The 21,592-nt window shown below is 34.0% G+C and overlaps 1 protein-coding gene across 5 annotated transcripts in view; it reads right to left on the reverse strand.

The window, feature by feature from the left end:
• The window catches only part of LOC113502550 (synaptotagmin-7), a 507,062-nt gene that overhangs the window by 219,636 nt on the left and 265,834 nt on the right, over positions 1–21,592 (reverse strand). Inside the window, exons 2-3 of one of the 5 annotated variants that reach the window (XM_026884162.1) lie at positions 21,081–21,252; positions 20,793–20,913 (exon numbers count right to left, since the gene is read on the reverse strand). The exons of the other annotated variants lie outside the window; for them this stretch is intronic. Of the exons in view, the coding sequence (XP_026739963.1) occupies positions 20,793–20,913; position 21,081 (122 nt within the window). The 5' untranslated portion in view covers positions 21,082–21,252. The remainder of the gene's footprint in view (positions 1–20,792; positions 20,914–21,080; positions 21,253–21,592) is intronic. 5 annotated transcript variants of the gene reach the window in all.

Consider the following 21,592-nt stretch of genomic DNA (forward strand, 5'->3'; position numbering starts at 1 on the left):
CTCATACGAATCCCCTCCTTGTGCATTTGATCTCAACCGAGGCAAGTGGTTGAGGTGATCACGCTAAGCTCACTATGCGCGACGTGTCGGGGTTTCTATCCCTGCGTAGGACAAGCGTTTGAGTGATCCACGAATACTTGTCCTGAGCCTGAGTATTTTAGTGCATGTGACTTGAATGTTTGTGAAATTCTACGTCATAAGGATTGAATTTCTTAGAGCGGGAGTCGCTTTTTTTAGATTTAGTTGAAAAAATATAAAAAAAGACTCGTTCACAAACATTCGAGTCACCAGACACCCAGTCTTAGAAAGAGTATTACGAATAAATGAACGAAGGAATAAAATTTTGACGTGCAACTAGTGTAAGCAAACGTCAAAAAGAAATCACCATTCATCAGTTGTGCATTTTTAGGCTCTTAGTCCCTGATTAAGAGAGTCCATTAAAACAAAAACTTAAAAGAGACTATACACAATATTAAGCTTTTATTTTGTGACTCAACTGCTAAAGAACTTATTGAACCCGAGTGTTATCAATTCGACGATAGGACTGTAATAAAATATCAATTTCCCACAATTTATGGGATGTACGAGGCGGAGTGCGAGCTCGGACGAAATGTAATAAAATCGTAGAACAAACTTTAATAAAAGTCTGGTGGTTTATGTCTCCACATTTTTATAAAATCTAGCCTTGCTAAAGCGATTGCAGAATTGGATATTTGAGACAAAAAGGTTTGATCAAAATCGGGTAAGCGGATTGAGAGAGACAAAGAAGACATTTTTTGATTCGCGAATAACTCACTAAACGACTGAGTTATTTTAAAATATCTCAGAACAAAAACAGATTGATTTCATACTTAATAATTTATTTCCAAATGAAAAAAGTTTTTTGAATATTAAAACTGTACTTGCTATTTCCTTTAAAACCTATTAAACATGATTAAGATTTTTCTTTAATATCCCACCCCCTCCAAAAAAACTGAAATCCTTGTGTCGGTAGAAGTTTCACAAATACCAAACACAAATGCTTGTCCTGCGCATAAATCGAACTCTGGACACGTCGAGTAAAATGGTTTAGCTTGGTAACTACTTGACTATCTGCCCAATCTCTTCCAAATTACACCGAATTAAAACCTTTTTGCACATTATCTTCATTTGTAAGAACACTAAAGACAAGGATAGAAGAATAAATTAAAATTTTCCCACCCTGCTTAAACCATATCCCATAAAATCTGTTTAGTAAGCTTCCTCACCTAAAGATCCGGACTTTTTTAACACTCCTTAACATTTTTACGTTCCTACGTGCTCTGGCTATCTCAACGTAATTAATTAAAAACATTTTGTTGGTTTCTTGTTTTTTGTCTTTCAATTAAGTATTTTTGAATGAACTTCTGAGATTACTTTGCTTGATAAGTGGGTGGAATTTTGTTTATTACTCTTGTTCCATGTTTGGGTTGTAATTTTGTGATTTTACTTGTAAAAGATAAAAGATATTTTTATTTGTAAAACATGAGTATACATACATAGTGTGCATGCAGGGTGTTAAAAGGAAAAAAAAAAGTAACAGTCATGTTTAGCCATTACAGCATACAAATATAAAGAAAGAAAAAATAATCTTATTATTTTGAAATAAACATTTTAAACCTCTCCAAATTAACAATTATACTTAAGTATTTATTAGTTTTAAGTTAATACAACAAAAAATAATAACAATAACAACAACACTATAATTATATAATTCTAGAACATAGTTGCTCTACCACTAATAAAGTTATAATTGTAAAACAAAGAAATACAATTAGAATAAAACGTATGGAGCAGTAAATCAGCTGTTATATTTTATCCTGCAGGAACTCTTCAATAGAATAATAAGATTTATCAGTTAAGAATTTAGTTAATTGCTTTTTGAAAATTTCAATTGTTAGGTCTCTCCAGAGTGACGGTATGGGCTAGTGATTGTATGAACATTTATTTGAAGGTGCAAATTAGATGGTTATAAAAATTGCATTAATTACAATAAAATAATAAAAGAACTAGTTTAAGTTTCAGTGAATTTTGCGTGACGCTTATGTGCGCATCGTAACATTTTCAATGTCATCATTTTTTTTCATAACGCGCAAAAGAAATAATACTTCAAAAAAACACTATTTTGGTATATCACAACCCTGAACGAAAGAATTTCATCCGAAAACGAAGTCCGAAACTTATTGAGCTATCCCGATAAATACGCGTGAGTAGACCGTTATTAAATAAATAATTACCAATCTGCCTACAGAAAGTTATTAAACTAAAAGAGAGAAGAATAGCTATGCTTTAGTTCTGCCCTCGCAGTCGATTCGTGTTGAAAAGCTGTACAATGCCTGTCACCGACTAAATGCAAGCGATAATAATTGGAATTAATTGGAAATCCAAGAAAATTGGAGTCATTTTCTTTTCAGCCGTTATTGTCCCACTGCAGGGCAAAGGCCTCCCTTAGTTTCTTCCACTCTCTCCGGAATTGCTTTTGCCATCCACTGTTTGTGGTATGCATCCAGTTCGTCGCGCCATCTCATTCGAGGCAGTCCTCGTCGCCGTTTTATGTCTGAAGGAACCCAGAGAGTCATTAGTTTTGGGAAAAGCATCACTTCCGATAAAATCTTTTCCTAGAAGTGTAATATTCTGCTCTTAATCAGACGACACCGGATTATTTTTTGGCATAAACCATTAACTCTACATTTCTTAGTGTATTTTAATCCTCTACATAAAACAATTTATTTTTCTCTTTTGAGTTAGCAGTACAAATGATATTTTTTACGATAAGAAAAAAGCTATATAAAAAGACTAGCTTTTCGCCCGCGTCGAGGTCTGTTATATCGCGTTTCCAAGAGAACTCTACAAAAGTCCAAGATAAAAACTATCCTATGTTCTTTCTCAAGGTCAACTCTTTCTCTGTACAAAATTTCATTAAAATCAGTTCAGTGGTTTAGACGTGAAAGCGTAACAGACAGACAGAGTTACTTTCGCTTTTATAATATTAGTAGGGATTGCTGAAAAGGATGATTGGAACGGGACAGACAAAAGTAACTTAAACAAGAGATATTTATGTTTAGCAGTTGTTTATCAACTCGACGTGATGATGATGGATTTCTCAAACAATTTATGGATTTAAACAATTCCAATTTGAAAAGTTGTTTGTACAAAGATTCTGGTTATTACTTGATTGATGATCATTGATAGAGCTACAATATTTTCTGATTACGGTATCTTCGAAGAAACTTGTTGCTAAATACGGAAAAGCTAATTTATAAACATCAACAACAAAATCTAGATCACCAAGTTGAATCTACAGTATGTGTGACGTATCGTGGATCCGATCCCCGCGTAGGACAGGTTCTTGTGTGATCCACGAATACTTGTCCTGAGTCTGGATGTCTTTGTGCATGTGATTTGAATGTTTACAAAACCCCCGTGATACTAGGATGAAATTTGTTGATGAAGGAGCTGTTTTATAATATTCGTTATCCCTCCTTCAATTCACTAGGTCTGATTAATTTCGTTGTGGGTTCCAAGACAGTTAATTGTTTCACTGGGACATACCGATCTTAAGTGCTAGGAGGTAAGATTTTTGATCCTGGTTTACAAGAGTTACAATGGGCATGTGTGGTGAGCATTTCCCATTTAAAAATCCCCTACAAGTTAAGTATTTATCTCTACACATAACCTTGAAATAAAGCCAAGGACAGTTTGCCAAACAATTTTTTACACACTCGCAGCTACTGAGTAACAATCATAAAACTCTACAAAACTAGTTTTACAAGTTCATCTTGATCGTTAAGTCTAGACAGATGTAATAACGACATCCTCTTAACTGAATTCCGGGCATTCTGCCAATGGGAGCGAAGACTATGTCACAGATAATTTGGGTTATGAAATGTTAAGATAATAACTGTTGTTGTATGTTCGTTTCTTAGATCAGTATCTCTCTTATCACATCATTGGAAGGTAGTTAAGATTTAAAGCACTTAAAAATATGAAATGTACGGTAGTGATGGCTGGCAACATTGCTGGCTATTAAAAAGCGTACTGGTATGTGACGTCATTCTAGATTTTAAATCACTGTATCCCTTTTTATTTTTGACAAATACCTTATAATCACACGTGACTGTGGTTTTATATGTGTTTATGTTTGTTACCTTATTCCTATCTGAAAAAAGTATCGACTTAAAGAAAAATAACTGAAGGAAGTCTTTATTACCATTTTCCCAATAAAACGCCTCCCAGAGTTAATAACTGAATATTAATCTCGCAAAAACGCCCGCGGTCATATTTCAAATGAATTTATCGGCTAATGAAAATTCGTTCGCTAAAATAATTAATTTCGCGCTTTCCTTTTAATGCAGTTGATAAAATTGAAAACCGGGCGCGTGCCAGTCCGACTCGTGAAACAAAGGCTTTCTTAAGAAATACTAGAAACTAAAACAACTCTTCAGAAGAAAATGTTTATAACTGTACCATCCATGATCAACCTCGACTTAGATTTTTATAAGCATGCAGCTTAGTACCAGTGTTTTACAAGGAGCCACTGCCTATCTGATCGTCTTTTCCTTGGCCCTTAGGAAAACTGGTTGTCACAGTTCCAGGCTTCTAATAATGATTGTCGATACTGAAAAGACAGATATGCCTTTCCAAAATCGCAGGTAGTCATGACATAGATTGGCTATACTTAACCAAAGGCCCACGTCAACCCGTGACGTGTCGGTTGCTTACGGTATGCTTGTCCTGGGTGATATTGTACATGTGAATTGATTGTTTTTGAAACCATAATTGATACAAGGATACGATAATGATTAAATTGGTAGACATTTTATATAACTTAAATAAAAACTCAAGTAAAGCATACGTCGGACAAAAACAAAATCAGAAGTCATTTATTCAAATTAGGCTACTAAGTAGCATTTTTTGAAGGTCAGATAACATTGGTCAGCACCCAGTTTCACCCAGCCTTCACCGCCTAAGTGCTTTTGCTGTGAGAGAAGTAAAGACGAAAAATACTGGCCACTCTAAAAATGCTTAAATCATCGTAAATTCGTCACTGGTCATGGACTTCTTTTCCTGCCTGTACTTAACATTGCAATCACTATTACGGTTCCCTGGCTTTATTATTATTTTATCGTCAACCCTTACTGAATAAAGGGTGCATTGCTTGCTTGATGATCCATTTTGAAAAATGTAATAAACTGCAATATAGAGTGAAACAGGTTTTAAAATTGGTTGAATAGTGAATATTGGAAAATAGGATGCAAATTTTGAACTGAAGGAAAGTTGATATTTCAATATTCTTTGAAAGATAAACTACGAATTGGAAATAGTTACTATTAATACAAATATCCAGGCAGTCGCACTAAAAATAAAATAAATGCTGTGTGTGAGTATGTTTATATGTCGATATGTACGAGAGTGTGTGTACATTCGTTACGTCTTCACGCCCAAACACAACAGATCTTAGGCTACGTTTATCGGACTTTTTTTCTTAAGGCTTTTTTCTTTTAAGGGTAGAAAAGGTTCAGGGATTTGAATTACATGTAGTATATAGACTATTTTCAGATCTACCATAATTCCCTCTTACCACAATTCGTGTAAATAAATAAGAAAGTGTGCCTTTGACCGAAACTGTGCATTAAATGACTGAAAATTTTAATATAGCGTTCGTGTCAGGCTTCTAAAATACTTTCAGACATGTCCATATATTTAAGCCTTTCAGACAAACAGGCTAGATCATCTCATGCTCGTAAAAGGTGAACGACCCATCTTATCTCATTTATTTTTTGCTGGTTTGTCTACTCGCTGTGGAAACTTTAGCTGAACGGATCTTTTTTAAGACTAGTTAGATATCTAGTTTAAAATCTTCAGTAAATTTTATGATGATTGGAATAAGACCTGATCACACTTTTTCTAGTAAAAATTGTGATCACGTTCAGTTCATTCAGTTTTTTGGTATCACTGCAAGTTTTCCTAGTTGATTAAGTCTTAATTAGTAATATTATTTTTCCGATTTATAAATATATTTCTTCTATTCAGTCTAACAGCCTATTTCTATATTACGAAGAAAAAACAGCAGAATCGTACTGGCCCCATGGTGGGCGCCAATAACCAATTGGCGCCCACCATGGGGCCAGTCTTACTCAAGAAATGGCTTGGCTGAAAATGGATTTATATGTCAAACGTATTGTCTACAAAACATATAATTATGTAGGTAACATTTACGAACTTTACTGAAGAGTAAAAACAATTGTAACCAACTCAGCAATTGAATAGCAATTAATTAGCAAAAAAGAGAGAGAGTAGAGTTTTCAAATCTAATTTTCAAAAAATAAACTGAAGACTTTGGCAAACACATGTCATCAAAACTTGGTTCGGAAAACAATATGATAAGTAAGTAAACTTAATAAACATCATCTTTTTTTTGAGAAATAAAGCTCTATAACCGAACATCTACAATAAACTCAACATCAATAAACCAGTCAAATTATAACTTAACTAGCTGTTGCCCGCGACTTCGTCCCCGTGGGTAGAAGATATAAGTTACCATTTAAACCTGCCCTGTTCTTTTCACATTTTCCATTGTATCTTCGCTCCTATTTGTCGCAGCGTGATGGTTTATAGCCTAAAGCCTTCCTCGATGAATGGTCTATTCAACACAACAATAATTTTTCAATTTGGACCAGTATTTCCTGATATTAGCGCGTTCAAACAAACAAACAAACTCTTCAGCTTTATATATTAGTATAGATAATCAAAAACTGTCATTTACACCATTCAAAATGTCATAAAAGAAAGAATTCGAAACGAGTATGACAAATTTAAAACGACTGCCTGAAATGTTTCATTAACAGCCCTCTGTTCAGCTTCGGTATTGTATGACAAAATGGCCGACGTGCGTTGAATATTCAAATGTAACATGACATGGCTTGCTAACCAATCGCGAGTATTTTTCCTTAATTCAATTAGCAATTGATATTTTTGAATGTTTTGTACGTTTAGACATTGAATTCGTGCCTCATTTTGAGTTTGTATACGGGTTTACTACTTTCTAAAGTAAAGTAGTTCCAATAATGACCGCGATTCATTCCATTATTTTGGATTTTTCGCATTATTTAATTAATTTACTTAAATAAATGCGGACAACATCACATACATTGTTCTGAACCCAAAGTAAGTTGCTGAAGCACTTGTGTTATGGAATTCAGATACAACGAAGGTACCACAAACACCCAGACCCGAGACAATGTAGAAATGTGAATTTTTACATTGACCCGACCGGGGATCGAACCCGGGACCTCAGATCTAGCGACACCTTGAAACCGGTGCGTACGCCACTCGACCACGGAGGTCGCCAAAATGGTGATATAAAATTCTTGTTAATATCGAATATTTAAAGTGAAGCGTCACAATATATTTTATCTCAATTTAGATACATCGTTGTCGCATGTGTGAGGTTAGCAGAACGTTACAATTTTTCGAACATACTGCGATATCTATCGATTTATAAAACGTTATCACGTCAAAACACAATCCATCTAGCACTTCAGCTGAAGACTCTCAAAGCATTTTGTTTCTTAAACAATGAAGCATAACTTGTTGACGTGCTGGAGTGTTGCCAGCTTATAAGCGTTAAGACGTTGATAGTTCAAGATTGGGGCTTTAGACGTTGCTATTAAAGCTGAAATTTCCTAGAAGTAATCGGGATTTTAGGAGTATTGTCGAAATGGGTTTAGGAATATGTTTAGGAAATGGCTGGTGGAAATGTTTTACTCAATGTTGTTGAACAAATACTAGAACATACGCTCATAACATAGAAAATTCACCCTCATGTGCCTAAAGAAGTTTCACTTCAAAAACTTACTTTAACTAAAATTAAATAACATTTCTAAAAGACGCTGAAAAATTAAACTGCCAAGGCAGTATATTTTACAGCGCATTATTGAGCTACAAACACGGTTTAAATCGTTTCCAAGCAACTGACTTCAGCAGTTACTTACAGCCGCTGAAACTGTAAAGTTTTACGACTGACGTTTCAGTTACAAGATTTGAAATGGCGGATAATGTTTATAGACTTGTGACATAGTGAAACTTGGTATAAAACGAAACTGTTCAGATATGCACTATGGGATTTCAAAATTTCGCTGTTCTTGTTTTTTCTTCAGATCCCTGAATTATTCTGATGACCTATTATTGACATTTTCTAAATATTTTACTGCTAGTCAATTGCTTGGTGGGCAACAATTGGTTTCGATCTTCAGTAAACAACAGACAAATAGTATTTCGTTGTCCCTTTCCTTTCATATTTTCCCTTTTCTTTATTTTCCCAACTATGTTGGGTTCGGCTCTTCATCTATCAGGACGCAGCTAAGTACCAGTGTTTTACAAGGAGCGACCGCCTATCTGACCTCCTCAACCCAGTCACATGGCCAACACGATTCTCTTAAGTAATACTGGTTGGGGGACTTTCTAGCTTCTGACTACCCGTAGCTACTCAAACAAGTCAAAGATGCATAAATAACAGTGCACAATCTGACATGCCATTATGACATTGATGGTCACCCATTCAAGGGCCGATTGTTTCAAGCTAAGCTTAACCTGTGATCAATCAGCTTCAGCCATTATAGGTTAGCCACGATCTCCTCAGCACTAGGCCAATAAGTCCTTCAAATGTATCTCTTAAAAGATAACATAGTCTTGTCTATTTTAATAGTTAATTAACTAAAACAAAGTCTTGAAACACCTGCAATCTAACATATTCATGCTTGAACGGTAATGGGGTTGGCAGAGAGCCAGGGCATCAACAAGTAACCAGGTGGTGCCAAGGTTGAAAATGTTTTGTGACAATTTAACGAAGTTAATAAATTAGGTGTGAGATTTTGGACTTATTCAGATGTAGCTTAAAAAAAAATTGGATTTCAAAATATTTGAATGAATTAAAAGACTTCCATTATGAAAAACGAAATTTAAGACGTAAAATATTTTCAAGAGCTCTTAATAATTTGAGGTATTTTTCTATTAACTGACTTAAAATGGACGACCAATTGATACAGATTTCGCTATTTTAACAATATAATATACATTTATTTTATAATGTTATGGTGCCTTCCGAAACACGGTGATAGTTGGTATAACAACAGATTATAATAATTTGAATGAAAAATACGATTTTCACGTCACCGAAAACGATATAAGCCAAAACCCATATAACCGTAATAACTCATTAATATAATAATCTATTTACATATCGAAACCAATCAAAATATAAATTATAAATACGTGATTGAAATTCTCGACACATTGCCTCCGAAATGTATTGGCTGTTACATTATTTAGCTGATCGCTACACGTTCAAATATTAATAGGGGCCTAAATTCAAACTGGGCCCAGCCATAGGGTAAATTATTAGAAGTATCTGTGTACAACAAAAAAAATGTCCATCAGACAGCTTCCCAAAAATATTGAATACTTATTTTTCATTATATCCCATCATTAAAAAGTGAGGAAGATTAATATGATGAAATGTATGGTGGGGCTAGTAACATCACTTGCTAGTAAAAAATTAGTACTAGTAAGTGACGTCACACGAGATTTTAAATAACTGTATCTCCTTTTTTTGTTTACGAGATAAAAGAAAAAAATACGTTTCCAATATTTTTTGTCTATCTACACAAGAGGTACTTATACTTATACTTATACTAATATATAAAGCTGAAGAGTTTGTTTGTTTGAACGCGCTAATCTCAGGAACTACTGGTCCAAATTGAAAAATCCTTTTTGTGTTGAATAAAGCATTAATCGAGGAAGGCTTTAGGCTATAAACCATCACGCTGCGACTAATAGGAGCTAAGATACAATGGAAAATGTGAAAAAAAGCCGGGCAGGTATACCTAAATCATAACTTATATCTTCTACCCACGGGGACGAAGTCGCGGGCAACAGCTAGTTTAAAATATTAGCGACGTCTGTTGTTACACAGAGTACAGAAGATTTTAACTCAGTAATTGTGAGGCACTATTTTCAACCCCATTTATCTTCCTAAGCATACAAAAGCCAGTTAAAATATATTCTACCCAGCTACCCAATGTTTTCCAATACCGTTATGCCAAGATATCGGTTCGACTCCCAGACGTGCAACTTTATAGCAAGTAAAAGCGGTGCCAGTGTCTGGCGGAATGCCAAACTCTGGCACCGTTTGAAACTAATTGCCAACTCGAACTGGCAAAGCCAAGATTGTATTGGAAACTTATAGTTTTGTTGCCTTGATGTGTTATTTTAATTAGACATTTTGTTATTAAGTTAATTAAAATTTGTTAGGTAGTTTGATCGCTTGGAAAACCTTGTTTAGACCACGTGACGTTTAACATTTTGTGATGTAATAACGAAAAAAACGATGGATGGACTGTGTGAAAGACGATATGGCTGCAAAGAGTGTTTCTTGTGAGATGACGTTAGATAGAAAGGTATGGAAAAATATAGCATTTTGCGGCAACCCCTAACAATAAAATTGGGGTAGGGGCAAAGGCATGATGATGACTTGGAAAGACCGGTCAAGTGCAAGTCGATTTCCAACACTACGGGTTCCGTACAAATAGTAATTGCCATCCTTTACTGTATGATATTTTTATATTGTTGAGCATTTTATAATTTTACCGTTAATCACCATATTCGAGTTAAATGGTCCAATTTCATAACCGACATACCAGTGAATAAACAGTATAAAGGATCATTCTTTCTATTCAAACCATATATAACGACTTAGAGAATATTTCCATAAGAAAAAGTAACTCAAAGTCACTTTATATAAATCAGGGTAAATGTCCCAAAGTTTTCTTTTCTTACAAAAGAATCTAGTTTCTCTAAAGACAAGTTTGAGAATCAGTTGGTAGCAAGTTCGTCTTGAAGCGTATAGTACCTTAAAGGCTAGAATAAAACAATCTTCTTTGTTCAAGAAATAGTTAATACTAGCTGTGCCCTCGTGGAATTTAACAAAAGATATTTTACTAAACACAAGATTTTTGAAATAAAAGTAGCCGTAGTTTCTCTTCATTACTAACCAACAATAAAAGTCCTTTTAAAATCGATCCAGCCTTTTCAGAGATTAGACGAAAACAAACAGACTGGCAGGTAAAAATTAAAGTGGGCTTGTAGTAAAAACTGTTATTTCGGACCCACGCGTTTGACAAGCATTTTTGTGTTTCTTTATGCATGATGACTTGAATATTTGTAGCACTTATTAAAAAAAACACAATATATAGCTCCATTAATAATAGAGGCAAATCAATCCCTTGGTTACCGTTTCTGATTATCCAAAAAAATAAAACCATAATTCCACATCTAATTTTGATTCATCAAATAAACCATAAACGATCTTCTGAACTGCGTTAAATCATAAATCATACTAAAAATGGAGTCTTCCAGTTATTAGTAACGGCATCCTAGTCAAATGCCGTGAAATATGGCAAGTAATTTGCCATAGCGCCTGGCAGATTGCCAGAGTCAACAAATTACCGCGAATATGAAAGAAATTCCATTCAAAACTATTATTTGAACTATGACAGATCAATGACTAAAATCATAACGCTTTCATGCATACTATACAGAAAAGTAGAGCAGTAAAGTTGTCCTTGCGCATTGTAGGTGTAATTGTATGAGGACTAGGGACGGGATTTTCGGAGCTCGCGTTTACTTGTGACCGCGTGTTCAAGACCAAGCTTGGTTTCGCAAGTCATATACGAGCACATGATCGAAATCAAGTTGCCAGTATATGCCAGGGTGTCGCCGTCGACGGAAACATCTAGGAGGACATCATCATCATACAGAAAAACATAACAAACTTTCTGATGCAGTTGGTTAAAAATCTGTCATTTGAAATAATATCCATGATGATAATTCACATTTTGGAAAATCTACCAACCACTTCCGTTGGTGTACGTTGGAATCCCGACGATGAAGGTTCCATGCAAACCCGTTAAAGGAATACATTTTTTTTAAAACAAAATGGTGACCTATCAAATTTCTGAATGTGCCAAAAGCTTCGTCAATTTTGATTTTTTGTTCTAGCGGTAACAGATAATAGGTTAAAAAAATTACTGACTAGCTGTCACGGTTTATAAGGTAAAGCTTGGTATCAGACAAAAGGACATACAGCTGAGCCTAAGTATACTATAATAAGTCAGTTTTCTAACCTTTAGGGATAAAATTTAAAAAAAAATCTAATCAAATTCACACCTTTCCTGATCCCAAAAATCAATTTTAAATGACAAAAATTTTCTATATAGCACCAAAAATTTTCCACGCATTTTCGCCTAAACGTTTATATTGTGTTCAGTACAATTCACACTTATGTGGCACTCGTAAGAACTTTGTATGCTAATCTTGGTATTTTCCTTTTATTCCTTATTTATTCGCGTTTTCTTTGTTGCGGATTAGGTTATGTTTATTTTTGATACAACCGAAATAATATGGTGGTAATAGCATTTTCCGTAACGTCAAAGATTATTTTGTCCTCAATTTTTGTGGGCCTATTTTTATTTTGCCTTTTTATGTTTTTGAAGCCGCGTTCGGCAAACGTCCGTAGGCACGGTGGAGTGATGATCTGAGCAAGATTGCTGGCAGGAGCTGGATGCGAGCAGCCGAAGATAGATCTCGATGGCGAGCAATTCCAGCAATGGAGGAACACGATTCTGATGATGATGATAATGAGGCTGCATTCACACCAAGTGTCAATGATAATTCCACCGACTGTCAGCAAATTTAAATGATTTAAGGGTTTACTCATATGTACTCGTATTCATGTTAATATCCCGACTAGTTTCGGACCCAACTGGAGTTCTTAATCATAAGCTGACGCGGAGGTAGGTAGGTGAGGTTAACTCATGATTAAGGACTTCTGTTGTGTCCGAAACTAATCAAAAATATATTTCCTCTCGAGAAAGGATTATTTTATATGTATATATTTTATATGTATATGTATATGTATATATTTTATATGTATAACATTTGAAAATAATATTTTTAAGTGTTTTAAGACCTTTTACGATTTCCAGTAAATTTCCATTTAACTTAAAAACATTTCGGTTCCATTTAACTTAAAAACATTTGGGTTTAAATTAATGATAAATCTTCACAATTCACATAGGTACATTATAAACGAATACTATAAACCAATATCACATGACCTCGATCCTCCCAACCCCCGAACTCATAATGATCTTAGCACATAACATAGTTATCTGGTAACCACCGCCGCTGCCTATCCCAAAGTTCATTAATTCGAGACAGATTCATGAGCGACCTTTAAGTTGTATGCTTCAAACTATAAGCGATAGCGATTTTGTATCAGCGACTTATTCTTTACTTGCTGTTGCCATGCCTTAATGATCATTCAGGATCAAAAAAACGGGATACAAATTATTCTAAGTGTTAATCCCGGTTATAAGCTATCTGTGTACCAACTTTCGTCTAAATCCGTTCAGTAGTTATTGCGTGAATGAGGAACAAACATCCATACTTCCATACATACAAACTTTCGCGTTTATAATATTAGTAATATTTTACATATATTTCACCTAGTAATTCCACTTGTCACCGCATCACCAACCTTATTTTATTATTATATAGTTTTGTGAACAAATTGATCGCTTTATCATCTAAATCGCTTCCTCTTATAACTTGAACCACAACACTCTATGATGAAGAGTTAAAACAATTAGGGCAGGTAATTAATACGACCAGGCGTTAAGCCAGCCACTCATAACTATCATCTTTGGAGTCGGTTAATACTTGGTATTATAACAGTATCTACATTTTAGTCTAGGCTAGAGAATTTATTTCGTCTGGAATATTAGGGTTTAAATGAAATATTTTTGTTCAATTGTGACCTCTTTCTGTTATAAATTTTGGGAGTTTTTGGCATAAAGCTGGTCTTTTGGGAGTAGGTCTCGCGATGATAAAGAAAAATGCTGACTGTCAAAAAGGTTTTTGAGTAAGGCCTGACAGACAGACGGAGAGACAACCTTTATTATACCATAGGGTTCCATTTTCACTCCTTAGGTACCTACGAAATTCTAAAAATTACATCATCATCGGAATAGCATTTTACTAACTATGTTCGAGTCGGCTTTCAGTCTAACCGAATTCAGCTAAGTACCAGTGTTTTACAAGGAGCGACCGCCTATCTGACCTCTTCAACCTGGGCAACACGATACCCCTTAGACTGGTTGTCAGACTTTCTAGCTTCTACCTGTAACGACTGTCAAAGATGTATGAATAATAGCCAGGACCCACAATTTAACTTGCTTTATGAAACACGTAGGAACTCGTCAACCATCTAGGGACCGACCGGGTCAAGCGTAGCTTAACCTGTGATCGATCAACTTGTGCAGTTATAGCTTATTCATTCAAAAAATTACACAAAATCTCTTAAAAGGTGACCTCTTTAGAAACATAACTATCTCTGTTACCATGACAGGTAATGACATAATTACGTAATCGAAAGTCCAATAATTCGGAGCACATGCATCGCCTCTCGTTCACAATTCATTTGCAATCGCCCCAGCCTTAATGAATCATTAATTTGTTGAATTGAAATTCACTTAAATTAAGAGGACTGTTTAATTTGTTTTCTGACGGAAATCGGCTTTTGATAGAGCTTTCATTGTACCTTTTTATTAATTGAAACGAAACGAACAATGTTGTTTTAGACATAACAATTGAATTTATTGTGTAAATTAATTGATTTTTGATGAAATTTGAGGTCGTACCACCCAGGCAAAAAAATTATTAGTCCGCAAGGTGGTTTCTAAAAATAAAGTATTCTATAGTTACTTTATATATCTGATATTTTTCAAGAAAGATTGGAAAAATTATGGTAGTGGGGGCTAGTGACGTCACTTGTCTGTAAAAGCGTACTGTTAAGTGACGTCACACGAGATTAAAACTTACTGGAACATCTTCATTTTTATCCTACTACTATTATAAAGGCGAAAGTTTGTAAGTATGGATGTATGGATGTTTGTTACTCTTTCACGTAAAAACTACTGAATGGATTTGAATGAAACTTTACCACAATATAGCTTATACATTAGAATAACACATAGGCTACAATTTTTGAGGTTTCTAATGTGTCCTGAAGTCCACGCGAACGAAGTCGCGGGCAAAAGCTAGTACTCCATAAAATAACAAATTTTATACATTCGTTTGTAAATTTAAATTTCTTAAGTCATTTACATCTACGTGCTATTTCATCCACGTACTTACGTAATTGTTTGGCCTTATAATTTGGTAGCTGGGTCGGTCTGCTAATATTGGTCTTGTTAGTTAATAGTTTAATTTCATAGTGGCTTATATCGACTTCAAATATTTTTTTGTCTAGCAAAGTATCTACCTACACCATAAATTAATACTGATAATGTATATTAAATCCGATATTGTAAACGGAAAGACAGCGTGTTACGCCGTTTCTTGACTCACAGCAAAAGCACTTAGGCACCGGTAAAGGGTTGGCGAAACTGAGTACTGTCAATATAATTTTAAATGATTTTTGATTTATCCCATGTTTATACAGTCACTATTCTTGTTTGTTTGTTTGTCGTTACCGTTGGATTTTTGCAACTCAATTTTGAGGCACTTCCTGATAAGTTAGCAGGCTGAAATTTTCAGGGCAGCTTCAAACCCCGTGACAATGCAATTAACAACTATAAACACGGCTGGACCGAAATTGTTAAAGTTTTAATAGAGGGACATTTAAAAACTTGTCTTGTTAGACGTTTGAAATCTATAAATTTTCTTATGTTTACAGCTACTGAAAAAGTCTAATTTCTCTTTAACTGCAATGAGTAAACAAATTAAAGTTTTATCTAGTCTAGTATAAAAGCAATTGCGGGCAACGTCTAGAAAAACTAAAGGTAATAGGAGAGTATTTAACAAAATGGCTGACTATTAAAATGGCGGTCTAACTTCGAAATAATAGAAAAAGTTTTATAGTTGGATACTTGGTCTGAAATTGCGTCGTTAAATGCATTGGTGTTGGTCAAATAAATAACGTTAGTTTTAAAGAAGAGTTGCTACGTTTAAAATTAGAATTATTTTATAGGTATACCTACACTAACTATTTTAGAAATAAGTATGTATAACACACTGGTATTCAGGCGACTTTTTTTAAATTGCGTTCATCTTTATCATCATCATCATCAGCCCATATTCGTTCACTGCTGGACATAGGCCTCTCCAATTTCACGCCATCGAGATCAATGTTTGGCTGCTCGCATCCAGCTCCTGCCAGACATCTTGCGCAGATCATCACTCCACTGCTGGTTTTGTTCAAAAAGGCTTAAAACCAAACGCTTTAACAAAGGCTCTATTTTATGTCATTGGTCTGGATCAGGCGTTTGGTAGTTAAACTTTCACTCATGATGTGTTTCTGTTACCAGTACAGCAAAAAATAAACTAAGCAACCAGGTTAAGGAACGATTGGTACTGTCATCAATTCGATGTCTGCAAATTTTAAGCCGAGTCACGAGTCTAGCAAGTCAAGTGCGAACTTGACGTTAAAAATAGTATAATCTATACAATTTTGGGTATATCCCAAAATTGCTCAAACATAGAGAAGAAAAACGTTCTAATTATTAATTTAAATAAAATAGCTTACTTTTAAAATTAAGATACCAACGTGACAAAGAAAAAGGCTAACGTTAAGTTCTTTCACTCACTGGCAAAGTTCAACAACCCCAAGCATTTTATTTTAGTTCTAGCTGTCCTTCGAGCATCAAGGTCGCACAAAAATTCAAATGATGACCTTGTCAATTATCTCATTACTAAGAATGGTCTTCTTATTCGGTACGTCTACTGTCCCTGTACCATTCGTCAAATTCAAATTTCATTTCAAGTTTAACTTATTTTTTTCTGTCCTTAATTTAAAACATATTTTTGCCATTCTCATAATGATAAAGGTTTTGGAAGATGTATTCTAAAAATCATGAAAAATAATGAACAAATGCAGTATTCATTTAATTTATTTGCATTCCGCAATATGTAGAATTTGTTACAGCACAGGCTATGTATATTTGTGGACTACAAGGTCACAGCAAAAAAGACAAAAGTCCTACGCTTTTATTTTAACCTGAAACACATCGCTCACGGTGATTTTGGCGTTTTTATCTGAACCATTTGGCTATCCATGCGTTGTCTCACGCTAAATTTTTAACACCATCCTTCATCGTTGTTCAAATTATTTTTGAACATCGAGGCATCATCATCGGCCTAGCCCTTTCCCAAATATGTTGGGGTCGGTTTCCAGTATAACCGGTTTCAGCTGAGTACCAGTGTTTTACAAAGAGCGACTGCCTATCTGACCTCCTCAACCCAGTTACCTGGGCAACACGATACCCCTTGGTTAGACTGGTTGTCAGACTTTTCAAGATTCTGACTACCTGTAACGACTGTCAAAGGTGTAGGAATAACAGCCGGTACCTACAATTTAACGTGCTTTCCGAAACACGGAGGAACTCGTTATGACAAGAATCAAGAATATTTATTTGTTAAACATAGGTACATTAAATGCTGGTGTTAAAGATACATAAGGAGCGCTATGTTTTGCCATGAAGGCGTACAAATATAACAAATTAAGTAAAGATTTATACATTTTTAGGTACTATTTAAGCCATACAAATGAATTTGAAACATACAATAGAAAATAAAATTAAGAGAAAATAAAAGAATACAATAATAATTAAAATGAAACGTTTAGGAAATCATCCACTGCATAGTAACATTTTTCAATAAGTAGTGAGTTTAGATTTTTTTTAAACTTTATTAAGGGCATTTTTTTTATGCCATCTGGTATTTTATTATAAATTTTTGATGCATTACCAAAAAAGCTTTTTTTCATTAAAGCCGTTTTACATTTTATATGACATAATTGGTTAGAATATTGGGAACGCATTGGATTTTTCTTTACATCACATAATCTTTGAAATAGCTGAGGATTATCTTTAATGAATACAGCAGTTTCATAAATGTACATTGAGGGTACTGTTAATATTTTTAAATCCACAAAATGAGGTTGACAGGAGTCTGTAGTTTTTAAGCCACACATTGAACGTATACATCTTTTTTGCATTTTGAAAATAAGCTCTCTATCAGTCGACTGCCCCCAGAAAATCAAGCCAAATCGAAGAACTGAAGCAACCAAGCCATGATAGGCAGTTAGAAGTGTCTGCATATTTACTTTCTTAGACAGCTGAAATAGTGCATATGCAGATTTATTTAATTTCAAGCAAACTTCCTGAATATGAGGCTTCCACATCAGTTTGTTGTCCACCATGATACCTAAAAATTTAGCATGATTTACTTCTTCTATTTTGTAATTGTTGTAGTTTATACTAACTATGGGATTTTTACGTTTTTGATGAAAATTCATTATTTTAGTTTTATTTAAATTAATTACTAAATTGTTATTTTTAAGCCAGTTAATTATGTCACTTAAACAATTATTAATATCATTTTGATAATTATTCGGATCAGTGCATTTTATAATAGCAGTACTATCATCTGCAAAAAGGACCATTTTGTGTGATGTAACTCTGGGCAGGTCATTTATATATATTAAAAAATATTATACATTTATATATATATTAAAAAAAGTAATGGTCCCAGTACGCTCCCTTGGGCCACGCCATATTTAATATGTCTAGGTTGAGAGACATATCTAGTAATTGAATTAGTTTTTAGGCATAACCTAGTAATTTCTGTGCTTTGAACTCTATCACTTAGGTACGATTTTAAAAGATTTAAAACATTGCCTCTGATACCGTATTCATGCAGTTTTTTTTGAAGAAGATTATGGTCAACGTAATCGAAAGCTTTGGTCATGTCAGTGTAAATTGCACAAACAGGAATTTTTTCATCAACACATGTCATAACGCTAGATAGTAGGTCATATAACGCCATGTTAATAGTAGTATTTTTTCTGAACCCTTTTTGCTCATTACAAAATAATTTATATTTTTCAAAGTAACTGTACACTGAGTTATAGATAATTTTTTCGAAAACTTTTGAGAAAACTGGTATTTTTGCAACAGGTCTATAATTTTTTGGATCAGATTTATCATTTTTTTTAAATAACGGTTTAATTATAGATTTTTTTAGTCTCTCAGGGTATATGCCATCCGTGATGCATAAGTTAATAATATGAGCTAGTGGTTCCGCTATAACATCTTTGACATGTTTAATGACAACAGTAGATATGCCATCATCACCGACTGTATTTGTATTTTTAAGACCACGTATAACGTTTATTATGTCAGTAGGTAATACAGGCTGCATAAACAATGACTGAGATGTTAAATTTTTCATAGTTTCATTATAATTATTAGCCGAAATAGCACTGGTATCAACATTACTTTCAATGACATCCACAAAATAGTTATTGAATATATTTGCTATATCTGTGGGATGTGTTATATTTTCATTGTTTATTTTTAAGGACATAATCATTTCTTGCGGCAGATTAAATTGTGATTTATTGATGACTTGCCAAGCAGCTTTCGATTTATTGTGGGAATTATTTATAAAGTTATTATTTTGAGCTCTCTGCGTTAGACGTATTATTTTTTTGTAAAGAATAGTATATTTTTTTAAATTATCTTTGTTTGTAGTATTAGGTTTTAGTCTATATGCCCAAAGTAATTTTCTTTGCTTTTGGCTACATATTTTGATTCCTCGAGATATCCATTTAGGTTTTTTATTTGTTTTTATTGTTATAAGTTTTAAAGGGAAGCATAACTCATAAAATAATAAAAAATCATCTATAAAACTATCATACGCTATATTCGCATCTTTTGCATTGTATGTTTGTATAAATGATAAGCAACTAAGATGAGTTTTAAACAAAACCAAGTTACCCGAAGAAAGATCACGTGTTTGTGTTTTCCAATAATTTAGCTTACATGTTTTGACAATAGGTACTTTGAGCAGTTGAGATGTGTGATCAGATAGAATTAAGTCTATGATATATGCTTTGCAGTCTTTTTTATAACTATGCGCAAAGTTGTCTATGCAAGTATTACTACTCAGTCTAGTTGGTTTATAAAGAGCAAGTTTCAAATTAAATTGACAAAGATGGTCACTCATATTTTTTTTCACCATTCACCATTCATCTAACGATGGTTACCACAATAAACACGAAAAAGCAAATTACGCAGATCAAGCTACGTTTCTGAGCTAGTCCAACACAAACTAACATAAAAAAGAATAAATAAAAATCCAATAACCGAACAGCTGACTGTCAAAGACATTTTTGATATCGTCTTATGAAGTCGAGATGTAGATGTTTCTAAGAAATAGTGACCTCGATACCAACGTCAATAAATCCAATTTTATAGTTCTAGCTACAAAATTTCTAGATTATTCCGTAGTTTATAGCTTTAAGGAGGTTCTATAAAGACACGGTGGCTACAACGTCGCGTTTATTGCTGTCTTACCATGCTATATTATTCTATTCTATTGTATCTTTATTACTTAAAGATAAACTAGAAACGCATTGTGAATTGTATAATATTTGCAATTTAAGCCACAGACAGGACTCGATGTATTTTTAGTCCGGCAGGTATGTCAATAAATTCCTCATTTTTTAAAAGAATCTAGGTCTCGTTTTGATATAAAGTTCTGATTTTACTCCTTGGAGAGACTTGTGCTTTACAGTGGGACCCTAGAGGATATTTTGGAAAAATAAACTCCTCATTTTTTATATCGGTTAAAAATAACGTGTTTATACTTACAGTGATTGCGACAGGTACTTGGATAGTCCAAGTTTAGAGATCTTGCTCCCCTTTATGCCTTCGTTCACAATGTTGCTCACGGTCAAAAAGTTCTTGGTCATTGTTGATTCCTGTGACGTCACTATTCCACACAAAAACCAATTAAAATCACTGGCAACACTTGATAATAACTAACGTTAAAAAAACTTAACAATTTATTTAATTTTGATTTTATTATAACACTTTAAAAATAACACTGATTTGAATTTTAAATTACTTTTTTTTATTATTTGTGATGGTAACACTTACTTTTTATATTGGCAACCCAACATCGAACGCTTTATCGCAACAGATAACACGCGAAAATATACTTTAAGTCAACAACAAAAGGTTGGTTTTTCTCTCAATTATCACAGACACAGTATTTCGTTGTTTTTGTTTGAAATTTCTTTGCTTCAGTTAGCAGAATGTTTTCACACACCTGAAAAGAAATTGTTTTGTATTCATTTGCAGTATTTTGGAAATGGCCCAAAAGTACTTTGTTTCAATTGAGTGATTACTTCAAAATTCTTCTTGTGACTTCGGTAAAATATGTCCATAGAAATCATCGCTTTGTCTGATAGATATTTATCAGACATTACACAATATTTGTCAATTGAAAGTCATGTTAAACCTACATATGTTAGATAAAAAAAATGTATTCAAAAAGATACAAAAAGTGTTTTTGAGACAGTGAGATTCATCATCATCATCATCATCTCCTCCACCCTCCTCAACCCAGTTACCGGGGCAACACGACACCCCTTGGTTAGACTTGATGT

This window comes from Trichoplusia ni, chromosome 17 (genome assembly GCF_003590095.1).
Source record: "Trichoplusia ni isolate ovarian cell line Hi5 chromosome 17, tn1, whole genome shotgun sequence".
Taxonomy (NCBI): Eukaryota; Metazoa; Arthropoda; class Insecta; order Lepidoptera; family Noctuidae; genus Trichoplusia; species Trichoplusia ni.